Genomic DNA, 17075 nt, shown 5'->3' with positions numbered 1-17075 from the left:
GGTTGCAAGAGCAGTTTTAGAGCTGAATATTCTGCACCAAGTGAATCACTTCCTGATACTACAAGGCCTTTCAACAAGGCCCAAATAACCAGTATGGTGGAATACTTGCTGGGATGAGTGCAGCACCAATAACACTCAAGAAGCTCAACACCATAGTGACAAAGCAGCTGCAGGATTGGCATTCCATCAAAGACCCTAAACATTCATTTCCTCTACTATTGGCACACAGTGGCTGCAGTGTGTACCATCGACAAAGTGTACAGCAGTTATTCATTCACTCTACTCCAACAGCACTTCCTATGCCTGTTACATCTACCACCAAGAAGGACAAGGGCAGCAGGCACATAGCAACACTACCACCTACAGGTTCTCTTCCAAGTTATGCACCATCTTGGAAGTATATTGCTGGTCCTCATTGTTGCTGGGTCTAAATTCTGAAGTTCCTAACCCAAAAACACTGTGGTATTAACCCCCCCAGGAGGACTGCAGTGGTTCAAGAAGGCAACTCACCATTGCATTCTTTAGAGCAATTGGAGATGGCAATAAGTGCTTGCCTTGCCAGTGATGTTGATCTCAAAAATGAATATAAAAAAGAAGGAAGAGTTCACTGCAGGGTGAAGATATATGGCTAAAGAAATGGGCATGGAGGTGAAGGCCATGTAATAACGGCGTAGCAATATAGGCTCATAGTTCATGTTGAGGGCTTGAGGGAATGAAGCTGAGACCTGATTAGAAGGGATTGTGGAAACGCAGCAAATGGTGGAATTGGAAGGAAAGATACAGTCAGAGAAGCATTAAGGGGAGGGAAGATCCAGAGGAGCAATTTGTATCCAGTAGCTTGTGGTCCTTGACATCTATTTTTACTGCAAGAGTAATTAATTGGCTTTAAAACCCATGGGAACATTCTGAGGTGATGATATTCACTATCTTATTGCATGCTCGTTTTCATAGATTCTAGACAACAGGATTCTGTTTCATGTTCTATATTTTCTCTTTTTCCTTTTACAATTTCAAGAGCTTTGGTGTTTGGAAAAGACTGTTTTAGCCTTGTTCCCTCAGTGGTGGATAAATACTGGCTCAGAGTTCATGATTTACTGTACCAATGCCTTACAGCTTAACGAGAAAGAACAAAATTGAATTTATACGAACTCGATCATATCTTTATGCCCCAGACTGGTTTATTACAAAATCCAGTTACTATTATTCAGGTCTACTTGGAACAACCCATTTCCCACAGCAGGATCTCACAAACAACAATTTGATGAATGTCTAACTAATGTGTTCTTGCTGGTGCTGTGCTGATTGACATTGTCCAAGACACCAGAACTCTCCTTTTTATTCTCATTGGACTGATTACATCTAGCAGAGCTTTGGTTTGATGTCTAGTGTTACGAGCCAGGTTGCTATTTGGTGACTGTCCCTTTAAGACACCTGGACAGTAGAGTAATGGTTTGTGTGTGGTGTCATCACGACAGCAAGATTACAACGTGCTGACGGTTTTTGGTCAGTGAGTCGGAGGAGAGAGAGAGAGACACTGACTGCTGGTCTCTGTATCAATGGATGAAGAACAATAACTGTCTGTCACTACAATCCATGAATGGATTTTTGGAGCAAACAAGTGGAGTCCACTTTGTCGTTAACCTGTAGAGGGAAACAGGTATTTGTGTGGAAGGCCACGTCTCGAATACCTTTCGGGGTGGCAGATACTTCAGAACAAAGCAATGGAGATCATCAGTGATTGAGCTGTCATATGGGTTCCATCGTGGAACACTTGGATTTCGTAATTTCTCTCTATATTCCCTCTATACATTTTGTCTTCAGTCAACGGTGGTTTTGCAAAAGCCTTTGCTCACGTTTCACCTTATGACTTGCTGAACTGAGCTTTGAGACCTATTCCTGGACTTGGAGTTTGGGAATTTGACACACACACACACACACACACACACACACACACACACACACACACACACACACACACACACACACACACACACACACACACACACTTTGAGTCTAGTTTGGGGATTATATTTGATATCTAACATTTTAAAGTTTCTTATCATTGCAAGTAGTTATTAATAAAATAGTTTTTAACACTTGTACATGATTCGGTGTGTTTCTGTTGTTGCCGGTATGTAACACTAGTCAAAACCACAGTACCTCCAAAAATGTAGCCTTTGTACTTCACAGTGTTATTATCCCAGAAGATTCAGATGCAAACCAATTTGGTGAGGGTTAGATTAAGAATCAGTTTAGTTATTGTAACAGTTGCATAATAAGCAAAGCAGTCACTCGACTTGTGATGAGTGTCGTATTATTGGTAATCTGTCTGTTTCTTCTTGAAGTAACTGGATTGTTAGGCTGCAGTTCACAAGGATCCATTCCAAAAGGTTATTCCTCATGAATGGTCAAATGAGTAACTTCAGCCTGCATTCTATCCTTTCTTTGATTGTGGCTTGGAATGTAATCCAAATGATTTGATCTCATACAACAGCTGCCTATTTTATTTCAGAACAAGGAGATACAAGAGACTACAGATGCTAAAACCTGGAGTAACAACCACGCTGGAGGAACTCAACGGATCAGGCATTACCTGTGGAGGGTAATGGATAGTCGACATTTCAGGTCAAGACCTTTCATCTGGAATCCCTCCACAGATGCTGCCTGACCCACTGAGTTCTTCCAGCTTCTTGTTTGTTATTTCATAATTTAGGATTTAAATGCTCCCTGTTTTTGCATAGTAACTATGAATATATATAATTTCCTTAAAGTAAATAAAATTGTTTTTTTTATATTCCAATGTGTTCCTTCTAATCAAAACCACAACATTGTCAATTTATCAATAATGATTACACTACATTCTTCCTTTACCTTGTGATTTGATCCATTGGTCAATTGCATTTTTGAATTAGTTTACCTCTTAAACTCCTTAGAGTGCATTATGTTACTTTGCATGCAACAGTTTTCATATATCAAATTAAGTGAATTTGATTATTTCTAGCAGTAGGTTCAGATAATGTGCTTAAAACTATTGGTTAAAGTTTTATCAAGAGTGAGGTTTGGAAGTTGAAGCAAAAAAAATGTACACTCTGGTCAAGAGAAAACGGGCAAAGTTTTGGATCCAAGGATAAAATGATGTTGCAGATGAATTGTCAGAATTATTGAAAAAGCCACGAAATTACCATGACTCATGACCTGTTTGCAGCTCGATCAGCTGAGTTCCTCCAGCACATTGTTTGTTGCTCCAGATCCCAACAACTGCAGTCTCTTGTGTTAACCATGAAATGGAATGATGTTAAGTGCTCGAAAGAAGTATAGAAGATAGATGAGAGATGTGATATTTTCCGGAAACAAAGAGGCTATAATTAGAATTTAATGACATTAAGACAAATTGAAAACTCACCCACTATTTTAAAAACACAACTGTAATGTCATGTGATCAACATCTTCAAATAAAGAAGTACAACAAATTGGACAGATATTTTTGTGTTAGTCTGCTTTTACTTGTGAATGAAATTCATCAGCAGTGCCTCTTTCGGTTTTTGTTTTCAGGTTCTTATGCGAGGGGGTTATGATGCTGCATGTGATATTTGGAGCCTTGGAGTCCTCCTATACACCATGCTGGCTGGGTATGGATATTTATAAAGCATCACATGTTTCTGAGATCACTGGAAAGTGCAGTATTGTTTTCACATTATTATTCTTAAAGTATATGGACTTGTATCTCTAGGAGTCTAATTAATCTCAAAATTAAACTTCAGCTTTCATGAAATTTGGGATTTCTAGTGAACCAACTCCATTTTAGAGAATTGAATAATATCAGAAATAATTTGTGTTTATTTCTGAAGCCAGTCTTCATTCCCACATTAGAGGTATGATTAGTAAGTTTGCAGATGACACAAAGATCAGTGGTGATGTTGCCAGTGAAGGGGATAGTCATAGGCTACAGGATGATTGTGATAAGTTGGTATATGGGTGGAACAAATGAACTAATTCTGATGAGTACTAGGTGATGCACATTGGGAGGACTAATAAGATGTCAAAGGACAAAATGTTGGGGTTGAGAAGGAAAAGTTATTTGAATAATTTATTGTGGGGGGAGTGGAAACCACTAGAAGTATTCAATTCTGGAATAAAATTTGCATAAATAAAACAACAACAATGAATGGTAGTGCCCTCAGAAGTATTGAGGAACAGAAGGATTTAAGTTTAAGTCCAAGGATCCATGATGGTGACAGCACAAGCGAAAATGGTGGTGAAGAAGGCTGACAGGATGCTGGTCTTCATTAGCCAGGGTGTAGAATGCAACAGCAGGGAGTTTATGATATAACTATATAAAACATAAGTTAGGCCACAGCTAAAGTACGGGTACTGTTCTGCTCGCCATACTGTAGGAAGGATGGGTTTGCAATGGAGACGATTCAGATTCACTAGGATGTTGCCTGATGGAGCATTTCAGTTATGGGGAGAGATTGGGTTTCTTTTTCTTGAAATGGAGGAGACTGAGGAGGCACCTGTTAGAGGTATACAAAATTATGAGGGACTTCGATAGGGTAGACAGTAAGAAATTTTTCGCCTTGGAGAGGTATCTAAAATTAGAAGGCATAGATTCAGAGTAAGGTGTATGAGGTTTACAAGTGATCTGAGGAAAAACTTTTTCACCCAGAATCTGGAATGCAGTGCCTGAGGAGGCAGTGGAGGTACCCTCAACATTTTAATAGTATCTGGATGACCACTTGAATTGCTAAGGCATAGATGGCTATTGATCAAGTGCTGGTAAAAAGGATTGGTGTATATGAGTTCTTGATGGTTGGAATGGACTTGATGGACCTGTTTCTATGACTGTTATGATGTATTAATTTAATTTGATGTTTAAATCCCTTTATTGCCTTTGTTTCTCTTGTCTATTATCTTCATTTCTTTTGGTGGATTCTATTGAGTATCTTCAGATAAAGTAGTTGAGTGTGAAGTCAGATCGTATTGCTAATGAATTATGATGTTGGAGCACTGTCCACAATGATCTGGGATTGTGAAGAAAAACTGAAAATTCAAAGTACAATGTGGAAATTAATGTTTGAATTTATTTATAAAAAATAGCTCATGAAAATATGTAGTTTTGCCCTGTATGAATTGTTTTAATTATGCAAATTTTGTTCCAGAATTGAATACTTTTAGTGATTTCCACTCCTCCCACAATAAATTATTCAAATAACTTTTCCTTCGCAACCCCAACATTTTGTCCTTTGACATCTGTGCATTTCCTTTAGCCTCACTGATTGGAGTCCAGCTTATTGGACTGCCTTCATTTTTTCCTGCAGTACACCATCAAATGCCACCAAAGTATTAATATCATTATTTGTGTACTAACTACTTGATCTTCATGTTATAGTCATTGCCAGATCCCTCATAATTGATTGGTTTTCCATGTCTCCTTTTTGCTTCCTTAACTAGCTAGCTGAAACTTCCCCTTGTAGTGCATCCAAGCAATCTGTGCTATATGTAATTTGAAATCTGCACTCTTAGGTCTGCCCAGGTCCAGATCATTCTTAAATGGCAAAACTCCTAGAAAATTAGTTAATCCTGAACTGAAAATGAATGACATTAGTTGTAATGACAATATTGTGGTTTGTGTAAAGAGTGGCTGTGAACATTTTTCCCTTTTTTTAAAAGAAAATTAGGTTAATTTTTTATTCCTTACAGACGCTGATCAATTCTAAACTAAGTGTCAAATTAGCAGACATTTTCTAATCTGGAAAATATGGACAAGTTCTATGATAAAAGGCAACTGTTATAATTCTAAAAGCAGTTGTCTACATTATGCATCAGATCTAGTTTTTAACAGTACATTTCTTGCAAGTTTTCACACTTTCTGTAAAACTGCCCTTGTAAGAATAGCAATAATGGAGTTTTATTACTTCTGGGTGCTATATTTTTTTCTCCATTAAGTTCAGGTGTTTGATTAATCTATGTTCATATAAGGAGTCTATTATTTGAGTAAATTAACCTTATTATTCTGTTTGAATAAATTAATTCTGGGTCAGCACATGGAAATATTAGGTTAGCCTCATCAGGTATTCAGCTTTAAAGGATTAAATTTACAAATGAGTTAAAAATTATTTACCTATACTAATAAAGGTTTATGCTTGTATGGTACTCCTGATTTAATGTTGTAACACGAAAATTGGAAGATGGTTGGTGTTACTCAAACCACTGATTCACTTCTTCATGTCTACCTTATGGACCAGTTATACTCCTTTTGCCAATGGACCAAATGATACTGCAGAAGAAATTTTATTACGAATAGGAAGTGGTAAATTCTCACTGAGTGGAGGCAACTGGGATACAGTTTCAGATGCAGCTAAGGTAAAAATAAATTTATGTAATTATGGTAACATTTAAATTTTTAAAGCATTGTTTGCCAATATCAAGTGACTAACAAAAGTGAGGCTGAGCCAAATGTAATCTTGTGATGCTGATGGGCTAATTAAGTAATGAAAGGAACACATCTCAGCAACTGCATTCTTCTTGAGTGAGTTATGTATCAGTTATCAATTCTGAGCTATCACCTAGGAATATTGTCATGAGCAAGAATAGTGTTGAACTGAAGAAAGAAATTATCTTTGCAGCAGTTAACATCCTTGGAGAGTTGAGTATTGTATAGTTTTTTTTACTAATGGTATAAAACTGAGTGTGCTCCACCAATTGGATTATTCTTGCATTGGTGTAAACCATAGACATGGCTTGGCTAACTGTCATTTATTGGGTCTTGTTCTACCTCCTGCATTCCCTACATTTTTCACGTGACGGCATTTTGTCACACAGGGTTGCTCAAGGCCTTGCCAATTAAAATCAATACACCACTTCAACAATAAGTTGACCCAGGTGGATCTGCAGAATGTAAATATGTTCTCATCGTGTAAGTCACCAGGGAGCACATACAGCTCACTGCTGGCAGCAATCCCTACATAGTTTGCTTATCAAAAGAACCAGGACTGGCATAAAGAACATTCTTACAATTGTAATCTGGAATGCACAACCTCAGGGGGTGGTGGAAACAAATTAAGGAATAGCTTTTATAAGGGAATCAGCTGAATATTTGAAAGGGTAGGCCAGGACTAATGATAATAGAATTGGGACTAATTAAGTGAATCATGTTAAGAAATACTGGAAGTAATGGCCTTCTGTGCAATATCTTTCCATTATTCAACATCGGGCCAGGCTCCCAGTATATAGTGGGAACATTAGTCTGGATAGACTGAATGTGAGGAAGAGTTCAATAACTTAATAATAGGACAATACTTCTATTTAAAATACATTATACTACTTTGCCCCATTCTGTACCCCCTCACAGTATATTCCGATAACAACAGTCATTCTCAGTTTAGACCTAATTTAAATTAATATCCCTAAGGTAAAATCAAGTTTTATCCCACTTCATTATTCTCTTCATAAATTAGTCCGTAATAATATTTTAATCTGTATACATCAAGAGCAAATATCCCGTTTTACAACCAGCACTGAAGGCTTTCTTTTTGGATTAAGTAATTCTTTACCTCAGTATGTTCATTCATTCTGAAAATCCAGGATTTACTGTCCAATATGCTTCACGTTGATCCCCATCAAAGATTCACTGCTGAGCAGGTGCTCAAACATCCTTGGATTGCTTGCCGGGATCAACTACCACACTTCCAATTAAATCGGCAGGATGCTCCTCATCTAGTAAAAGTAAGTATTTTCACAGGATGTAAACACAGCCAGATGTAATGCATCTAGCCATAGTAACTTGCATTTTGTACGAGAATTTTAAAAATGAACATGCACGTGTGTTGAAACTGAAGTCCATTCCAAAATCTGAAATCCTCGACTGCCTTTTTCTTTTCACAGAAAATCTTGCTTCCAACACAGCTAAAATGTGCTTACCTCTAGTTAGTGATGTTTTCCTTTTGGGCCACTCTTGAAATGTGAAAGCCTGCAACAAGCTGGAAGTCAGGTGTCAGTCCACCTGACCACCTGCTCCACCTCTGGATTTACAGCTTAAGTCCAACAGTGAAATATAAACATACTGAGCAGATGGTTTGGATGAACTTCTCAACCAGCCCTTCAGCTTTGCTCCTGCTACAACTAGTGTAGTAATACAAGACCACTCATTTGAATGGGATCACTGTCCATGATTTAAAAAGGTGATTTCTTTAATTAATAACAAAGTTCAGAATGAAATTATCTCCAATAGGTAAAGGTATTTTTCACATTTTTTTCAGAATTATTTAAAATTAAATCTGTTTTAATATCTGAGCCATTTAAGAATAGTTAAAAATGCCTTTGATAGTAATGAGCAGTCAGGTGCCACAAACGGGCTTTCTGTGATTGGGCCTCAGGATCTGCTACCTGATGGCTATGAAATCCAGATTTCCAGGTTGATTGAACCCAAAGAGCTCCAAAAGGTGAGTCTGTCAAGTGAGTGCAGGCAGTATGCTGGATCAATGTCACCAGCCCCATTACTTCCAAAAATTAAATGAGATTATTCAAAGCCAAGAATTTGTGAAATGCTGGTGTGTAAAACTGGTTAATGTGTAAAAGATAAAGAGTATAATTTATGTGCTACTGATTTAAGAAGCCTCGTTTTACTATGATAAATATTTCAGATTAAGTGTACCCAAAAGCATTCAGACAAATCTTGTGTTTAAGTGAATTTTTCATAAAACTGTTTGGAACCCACTGTAGATGTTCACTCTAAGCTTTATTCATGTGTTCAAGTCACAATGGACTGTTTCAGGTAAAATTGGTTGAAATTAAATGCTTTGATGGAGGGCAACTGGCTTTATTGGTGATGCGCCACAGCAGAGTTGCCATCTCTAGACTTAGCAGATAAAAATTAAAGGATAAAGAAACAGCAAGGCTTTTCCCTGCACTTCATTCTGTGTGTTAGGTTGCAGAAGTTTGCCTGAAGTATAATCATAGAAATGAACATAAATGCTAGTTTTAGTCCAGAGGATGGTGTCATTCTGATAAGCAGCTATGCTCTCAACTAAATTCTCATTGTTGCTTCTGTGAAATACCCAGCTTTAAATAATAAAGCTGACCTTTCTCCATAATTGTAAAAGGGAGAAAAATACAGTGCTCTTTGAAAACATAGAGACAATGACTTAAATTATTCTAAAGTAAATAAGGTTGTTTTTTTTATTATGTTTCTTAATGAAAGTCTGTCCTCATTCCTAGGGAGCCATGGCTGCTACATATTCCGCCCTCAATCAGAAGACCCTTCGTCCAGTGTTGGAACCAGTTGCAGCTTCAAGTTTAGCCCAGCGCAGAGTTATGAAAAAACTTACCTCAACGGACTTATGAATTATGTAGGAACCAATATAGTATGGCTTTTTCAATTGACTTGAATGGCAGCAAGCTCCTGGAGGATGCACAAACCTAGAGTTTTTGCTTTTCCTTTTGTTTTTACATTGAGGATTGGGAGATTGGATACCAAATCAGGACATGAAAGATTGGGTTGACCAGAAGATGCAATGATAGGATTACATCAATTACAAAAGAGTTATGGAGTATAATTCATCACACTCATATCAGACGGGTTTGCATCATGAAAGTTGAATCTTAACATTGCAGTTTTGAAAAGGGCATAAAAAGTTTAATCAGGATAGCAACGAGATCAGCAGAGTAAGAAAGTGGGTCGCTGGTGGCCTATATTCAGAGCTATTTTGCTTTTGTGATCTTGTTCTAAGATATTGTTTAATTAAACTTTCTATTTTATTTATTTACTTTCATTTTCAAGAAATACAGTGTTTTCAGATAAAGTTTTATTTTGAGGTCAATTTATATATTGTCATTAAAATGTCATATTGCACAACACTATTCTGGATTGCATTAAGTTGTCCAACGGCCTTAAAATTATTCCTTAACAAATGTTCTTTATTTAGTTTTCCATTTTCTCTGAAATTGTAAATATGTAAAGACTTTCCAAGATGTACACTTGTTAATAGTTTACCTTTGTTGTTGAAATATTATAATGAAATCTTGAAAATGTTTAGGGAGCACACATTCATCGAACCAAGGCATTAGATCCTCAAAGTAATTTCTAAATGGTCAAATGGAAACCAGCATTTTAGTGTCAATGTACTTTATCTTCATAAGCCCCACAATAATTTAATTCTTCTGTTTTGTGTGTTTTATGAAGTTGAAGGTAATTGATATGGTGAACTGAAGCTGTAATATTTCTTCTCCCAGACTTAGCCACATGCATATTTTCAGGATTATCTAAAGACGCTCTCTTGTGTATTTGACTGGATTTGAATTTCAGCTCTAGCAAAATGGGAAACTACAATAAAGATGCAACATTTTAATTGTTTCGCTTTCTTAAATATATACTCTTCCATTTATGAGGATCCTGCGCAATTTTGTGTCAATCATCGCTGTCCATTGGCACGTGTGATTAATACAATCTATAGTTATCTCCTTGTAATCCAATTATAGTTACACAATTGACATATAGTGTTCTTAAAATATCTCTAAAGGAGGAAATTGCAATTATTTAGAACATGCTCATTTTCTTAAATTCACGCATCATGTTGGTGAATTTTCTGTGATATTAGAATTTTGAAGCAAGCACATTAGTGATTGCAAACTGAATAACAAATGCCACCTTTTAATGTACTTCAACTTTATTGTAATGTTCACTGAAATAATCAACTATAACGTTGCTTCTCTTGCATATTTAACGTACTAGAGTCCCAAGGACTTTCACATTAGTAGTATTGAACACAGTTTGGTGAGGAGCACATTGAACTTTTAGAGTAGGTGACCAAAAGCTCTGGTAAGTAAGTAGTTTTTAAGGAGCATTTTAAAGGAAGAAAGATAAGATGTAGCAAAGAATTTTCAGAGTATTGGACCTTTGCAGCCAAAAACAACATTACTAGTGGCAGAGTGATTAACTTGGAGGATAATCAAGGATGAAGCTCCTGGTTATGATTAATCTCTGAGATTAAAACCTTGTTCAAGATGAAAGCCAAGCCTTCAAAATCAGTTCTTCATGGTTTATATAAAAGAAAGCAACTTTTCCTGGAAATTCTGCTATACTTAAGCCATCCCATCAATTATCATGTTGATTCTGATCTACTGGGTTGTTTCACGTATGCCAACTAAGATCCATCCGGATTCAGTTCCTAAGGATTTGCAGTCTTTCTTGAATTGTGAATCTGTTTGCCTGGAGCTGATTGGTTGAGATTTTAAAATCCAGGTATGCACATAATTTGAAATGAAACTCTGCAGAACCACAGGCATAAATTCCTGTGTAACATTCTCTATCAGCATTTATGGTAATTAGATTTTGAGTGAGACTCTAAAATTAGACTTTTATCTTCCCTTCATAAATGCTGACTGATCTACTGTCTTATTTATTGGGTAGGGACATTTGGGCAAAGCCTGCATTTATTGCTCCATCCTGACTGCACTTGAAGGTAGTGAGGAGCTGCTGTCTTGAATCTTTGCTATCCATCTGGTTCCAGTATTTTGACCCAGCAGCAGATACATTTCCAAGTTTGGGTGATGTGTAAATTGGAGAGGAACTTGCAGGGAAGACTTTCCCATGTGCCTGCTGACACTGTCCTTCTAGATGCTAGTTGGGGGTTTAGGAGCTGTTGTCTTTGCAGGTTTATGCAATGCATTTTGTAACTGTTGTACACTGCAATCATGTACTGATGTTTTGGACTGATCATGTGTGAAGGGAGGGATTATTTTGGGTGCTGAAGAGACAAGTAGACTGCTATGTCAATAGTAGGTGAACTTTGGGAAGTCAGTAGTTGAATAGTTAAGCTTTTGGTCAATGGTGATCCCAGGATGTTGAGAGAGGAGGACTTGGTGACACCACCAATGGCTTTGAATGTTGGGAGGAGGTGTATCTTGAAGGTGGTCAGCTCCTGGCACTTGTTATATGAATGTTATTTTCCATTTAACATTCCCATGCCTGAATGTCGTCTAGTCTTGCAGACATAGGCTATCTTAGGAATTGCAAGTGGGTATTCCCAACATTTGATATTACTATTTAATATTCGAAGAATTTAGAGAGGATATTTTAATTACACCTTAAGTTTTCATAATCAAAATGCTGCCATCAGATCCCATTTTAAAGAAAGTGAATGCAATGTTTTCTTATTTTTAAGATTCTACCTGTGGTGTCATCCAAAATAATTATCCCCTACTTGTGTGAGGTTTTCGTGTCAATTAATACCAATATTGATCTTCAAATGATCATAACCCCAATATACCTAAAGGCATCCACTTAAATGAAAGGAGAAAATCTGGATTGGAACTCTAGAAATGATGACAGATTTGTTTCTTTTAAAAAGGACAAAGATTTTGTACCTTAAATTCCCACTTTTCAAATGTATTGATTCAGCTATATTTAGCTTAGTTATGCATACGATTCCAGCTCTATTTTGTAATTTGGACACAGTTTAAATTCAAAAGAGGTTTTAAAAAAAAGTTGAACTTGCCAGCCGATCACCCACTTACCTGCTATATCCTGCGCTGTTACACTTCATTTTTTCCCCCTTTTTCCTGAACTTCTTGTAGTGGCATGTTGTTACTCGCTTGCTCATGAGTGAAGGCTTTGAACATGGGCACTATTATGTTCTTCCCATTGGTGACAAATCAGTTTGCTCAGCTGAAGTCAATAATAAACATGAGCAAGGCTGAGATTTCCTCCAACTCCCCAGCAACCTCCCCCCAGAAGTTTGGCTGGGTTACAGGAAATTAGACTCTTACCCCTTGTGTTTCTAACAGTTCCCCACATTTTTGTAAAAATTGATTCTGACAGCATGGTTAGTCATTACTGAAGAATGGTGGCAAGCTGCTGCTTTTAAAGTCCTAGGAAGTTCCAGGTATTTGATCTAATCAGTGTGAAGGAACAGTGATGTATATTCTGGGTGAGAGGGTCTGGGAAATGTGATGAATACTGAAGTATTTGCTGGCTTAATTGTTAGATAATAGGAGATTGTAAGATATTGTTGGAGAAGTCTAATGGGTGGGTAGAACCTGAATGGTGTAGAGTTCCATCAGTCTTCTTGAAATGCTTCCATTCAGAATGCTATGCATTCAGTTGACAACTGCAGTTTGTTCTTTTGCTGGGGCTGCAGATTCATTAATTTTATGGAACGAGAATTTTTTGTAGATCTGTCTGCAAGCCAAATGTTTCTTGCATGAAGACAGCTGTGAATATGGTAGTAGATTCTTATCAGATGAAAAAAAAGACCCATTTTTATGGTAATAGTATTCACTGTATATATTGTACAGGTTGTCCAGCACTTGTAGTAAGGAATAGATGCCTTGTAGATTGTGGATAACTGCTTTGCTATGTTCTGTTGTTTGCTTTAGAGAAATAGCAGCATATCCGCAGTTTTATTGTGATTTTCATGAAGTTGTTCATAATTGCAATCAGATTTGATAACAGTTCTTTTTAGACAGCCCCTTGGGATCCAAGGGTCACTTACTTCCACGTGAATTCTGTGGCTTCTGAAGTGTCTAACGAGACCAATGTGGAACTACAGACTTTTCTAAAGATGGGGCAGATTGGTGGCTGATAAGACGCAGATCACACGACCAATCCTATGCGGCTTACTCAGGGCGTCTGTGCTTCCCAATGCATGGTCACAAGGATCTCAAAGTTATCCTGAATGTACCTTCTCCAATCTAAATGGTCATGGGGCTAAGATTCCCAGGAATCAGAGGACATGTTACAGTTCTTCATGGGGGCTTTGATTTTTTTTCCTTCTGTAGGCTGGCAATCTCTTCCCATGGGAGAACCTGGAATAATGTGTTTGTTTCAGGAGTGTGGTGTCTGGCACACTGTAACAGTGTGACCTGACCAATGTACCCAACTGAGGGTAACCAAAGCTTCAGTACTGGATCAGCAAATTTGCAGATGACACCAAGATTGGGGGTGTAGTGGACAGTGAGGAAGGCTATCGAAGCTTGCAAAGTGATCTGGACCAGCTGGGAAAATGAGCTGAAAAATGGCAGATGGAATTTAATGCAGACAAGTATAAGGTGATGCACTTTGGGAGGACAAACCAGGGTAAGACTTGCACAGTGAATGATAGGGCACTGAGGTGTACAGTAGAACAAAGGGATCTGGAAATACAGATCCATAATTCCTTGAAAGTGGCATTGCAGGTAGATAAGGCATAAAGAGACCTTTTGGCACATTGGTCTTCGTAAATCAGGGCATTGAGTACAGGAGTTGGGTTGTTACGTTGAAGTTGTAGAAGAAATTGGTGAGGTTGAATTTGGAGTAGTGTGTGCAGTTCTAGTCACCTACCTACAGGAAAGATATCAATAAGCTTGAAAGAGTGCAGAGAAAATTTACACGGATATTGCCGGGACTTAAGGACCTGAGTTACAGGAAGAGATTGAATAGGTTAGCACTTTGTTTCCTGGAGGGCAGGAGAATGAGGGGAGATCTTATGGAAGTATACAAAATTATGAGGGTATAGATAGGGTGAATGCATGCAGGCTTTTTCCCCTCAGGTTGGGTGAGACTAGAACTAGAGGTCATAGATTTAGGGTGAAAGGTGAAATATTTAAGGAGAATCTGAGGGGAAACTACTTCATTCGGTGGTGCAAGTGTGGAACGAGCTGCCAGTGGAAGTGGTGGATGTGGGTTCAATTGTAACATTTAAGAGAAGTTTGGATAGGTACATGAATGAGAGAGGTATGGAGGGCTATGGTCTGGGTGCAGGTAGATAGGACTAGGCAGAAAACCAGGCCAACATGGACTAAATGGGCCCAAGGGCCTGCTTCTGTGCTGTAGGGCTCTATGGCTGGGGATGTTGGAGGAGAGGACAGTGATGCTGGTTTCCTTCCAGTGAATTTGGAGCTTGAAATGCAGTGTTAGATCTCGTCTTCACCTAACTTGCCCAAGGAATGGAGTTAATCTTTGGAATCAATGGACTTTCATGTTGATGGCGGTGTCGCAGCCATTACTAGGGGCAGATTTCCTACGGGCCAACTGCCTCCTGGTCGACCTGAAAGGCCAGCGTTTGGTCCACACTGAGACATTCAAGATTTTCCAACTCGGAGAAGCCAAGCTACCAGCCCTCCACCTGGATTCTGTGACCCTCTCGGGTAACGAATTCGCCAGGGTGCTGGCGGAATTCCCCTCCATAGTCACCCCGCAGTTCTCCACGGCTGACCCCAAGCACAGCGTGCAGCACCACCTTCCCACGCAAGGACCACCGCTGCACACCTGAGCTCACAGGCTCCCACCCGAAAAGCTCCACCTCACCAAGGAGGAGTTCTGTAAGATGGAGGAGATGGGAATTGTCCGCTGCTCAGACAGCCTGTGAGCATCCCCACTGCACATGGTGCCCAAGTCCGCAGGAGGGTGGAGGCCCTGTGGAGACTACAGGAGGCTCAACGACGCCACAACCGCTGACAGATACCCAGTGCCCCACATCCAGGATTTCACGGCGAACCTGCACGGAGTGACCATCTTCTCAAAGGTCAACCTTGTCCGGGGATACTATCAGATCCCAGTGCACCCGGACGACGTGCACAAGACAACCCTCATCATCTCATTCAGCTTGTTCAAATTCCTGAGGATGCCTTTCGGTCTCAAGAATGCAGCCCAAACTTTCTAAAGGCTCATGGACTCGGTGGGACGCGGCCTGGATTTCATTTTCATTTACTTGGATGATATCCTGGTGGCCAGCAGTTCACACCAAGAACACCTGGCACATTTGTGCCAGCTCTGCCAATGCCTAAGCGACCATGGACTGGCAATCAACCCGGCGAAGTGCCGTTCGGGCTGACTGAGATCGACTTCTTGGGCCACGGTTAATCAACACGGCGCAGCCCCCCTACTGGACAAGGTCCAGGCCATCCACCAGTTCCCCAAGCCCCGCACGGTCAAGGGCCTGTAGGAGCTCGTAGGGATGGTCAACTTTTATTGGTTCGTGCTGGCAGCGGTACGCATCATGAGACCCTTGTTCAGCCTGATGCCGGCAAGGCCAAAGAGGTGGCATGGGACGCGAAGTCCACGGAGCCATTCGAGCAAGCCAAGGAGACGCTGGCAAAGGCAACCCTTCTAGTACACCTGAGAGTCGATGTATTCGTCAACGCTTGACATGGCTGTTGGCGGAGTCCTGGAGCAGCTCGTCGAGGGCCAGTGGCGACCACTCGCTTTCTTCAGCCGGCACCTACGGCCACCAGAGGTGAAGTACAGTGCTTTCGACAGAGAATTGCTAGCGCTCTACCTGGCTGTCCGGCATTTCTGGTATTTCCTCGGGAAGGAAGTTCGCCATCTATACGGACCACAAACCCCTCACCTTTGCAATGGCCAAGATATCAGATCCATGGTCAGCTTGGCAGCAGAGGCACCTGTCCTTTATTTCAGAGTTCACCACGGACGTCCGCCACGTCGCAGGGAAGAACAACGTCGTCGCCGACACACTGTCTCGCTCCTGCCTCCACTCAGCGGGCATATCGTCTTCAGGCATCGACTATGCAACACTGGCGGAAGCACAACAGTCAGACACTGAGATCCCAGCTTACCGCACCGCCGTTTTGGGACTCCAGTTGGAGGACATCCCCATCGGCCCGGCAGCGATTCAACTCCTGTGCGATGTGTCTACCAGCAGACCCCGGCCCGTGGTACCAGCAGCATTGAGGCGCCAGGAGTTCGACGTGCTGCACGACCTGGCCCATCTGTCCGGGCGCCCATCAAGCTTGTAGCGGACAGATTTGTCTGGCACGGTTTGCGCAAGCAGGTCGGACACTGAGTCAGGGCCTGCATACACTGCCAGACTGCCAAAGTCCAGCGGCACGTGAAGGCTCCCCTCCAGCAGTTCCAGCCTACGCACAGGAGGTTCTAACACATCTATGTGGACGTCGTCGGCCCCCTGCCAGTGTCCCGGGGTGCCAGGTATATCTTTATCATAGTGGACAGGTTCACCAAATGGCCGGAAGCTGTACCACTGGCAGACACGTCCGCTCAGTCCTGCGCCAGGACGCTCATTGCGAACTGGGTTGCCAGGTTTGGCATCCCTACGGACATCACCTCCGACAGGGGAGCGCAA

At 40.3% G+C, this 17075-nt stretch overlaps 1 protein-coding gene across 1 annotated transcript in view; it reads left to right on the top strand.

Moving 5' to 3' along the window:
• rps6kal (ribosomal protein S6 kinase a, like) overlaps positions 1 to 10350 on the top strand; it is a 105561-nt gene extending 95211 nt beyond the window's left edge. The window contains exons 19-22 of the mRNA XM_052021940.1: positions 3553 to 3629; positions 6246 to 6363; positions 7585 to 7725; positions 9217 to 10350. Coding sequence (XP_051877900.1) covers positions 3553 to 3629; positions 6246 to 6363; positions 7585 to 7725; positions 9217 to 9342 — 462 coding nt within the window. The 3' untranslated portion in view covers positions 9343 to 10350. The remainder of the gene's footprint in view (positions 1 to 3552; positions 3630 to 6245; positions 6364 to 7584; positions 7726 to 9216) is intronic.
• The last annotated feature ends 6725 nt before the right edge of the window (positions 10351 to 17075 follow it).

Source organism: Pristis pectinata, chromosome 8 (genome assembly GCF_009764475.1).
Source record: "Pristis pectinata isolate sPriPec2 chromosome 8, sPriPec2.1.pri, whole genome shotgun sequence".
Lineage (NCBI taxonomy): Eukaryota > Metazoa > Chordata > Chondrichthyes > Rhinopristiformes > Pristidae > Pristis > Pristis pectinata.
Note: the sequence above shows the minus strand (reverse complement) of the source record. Positions and strands in the feature narration are given on the sequence as shown.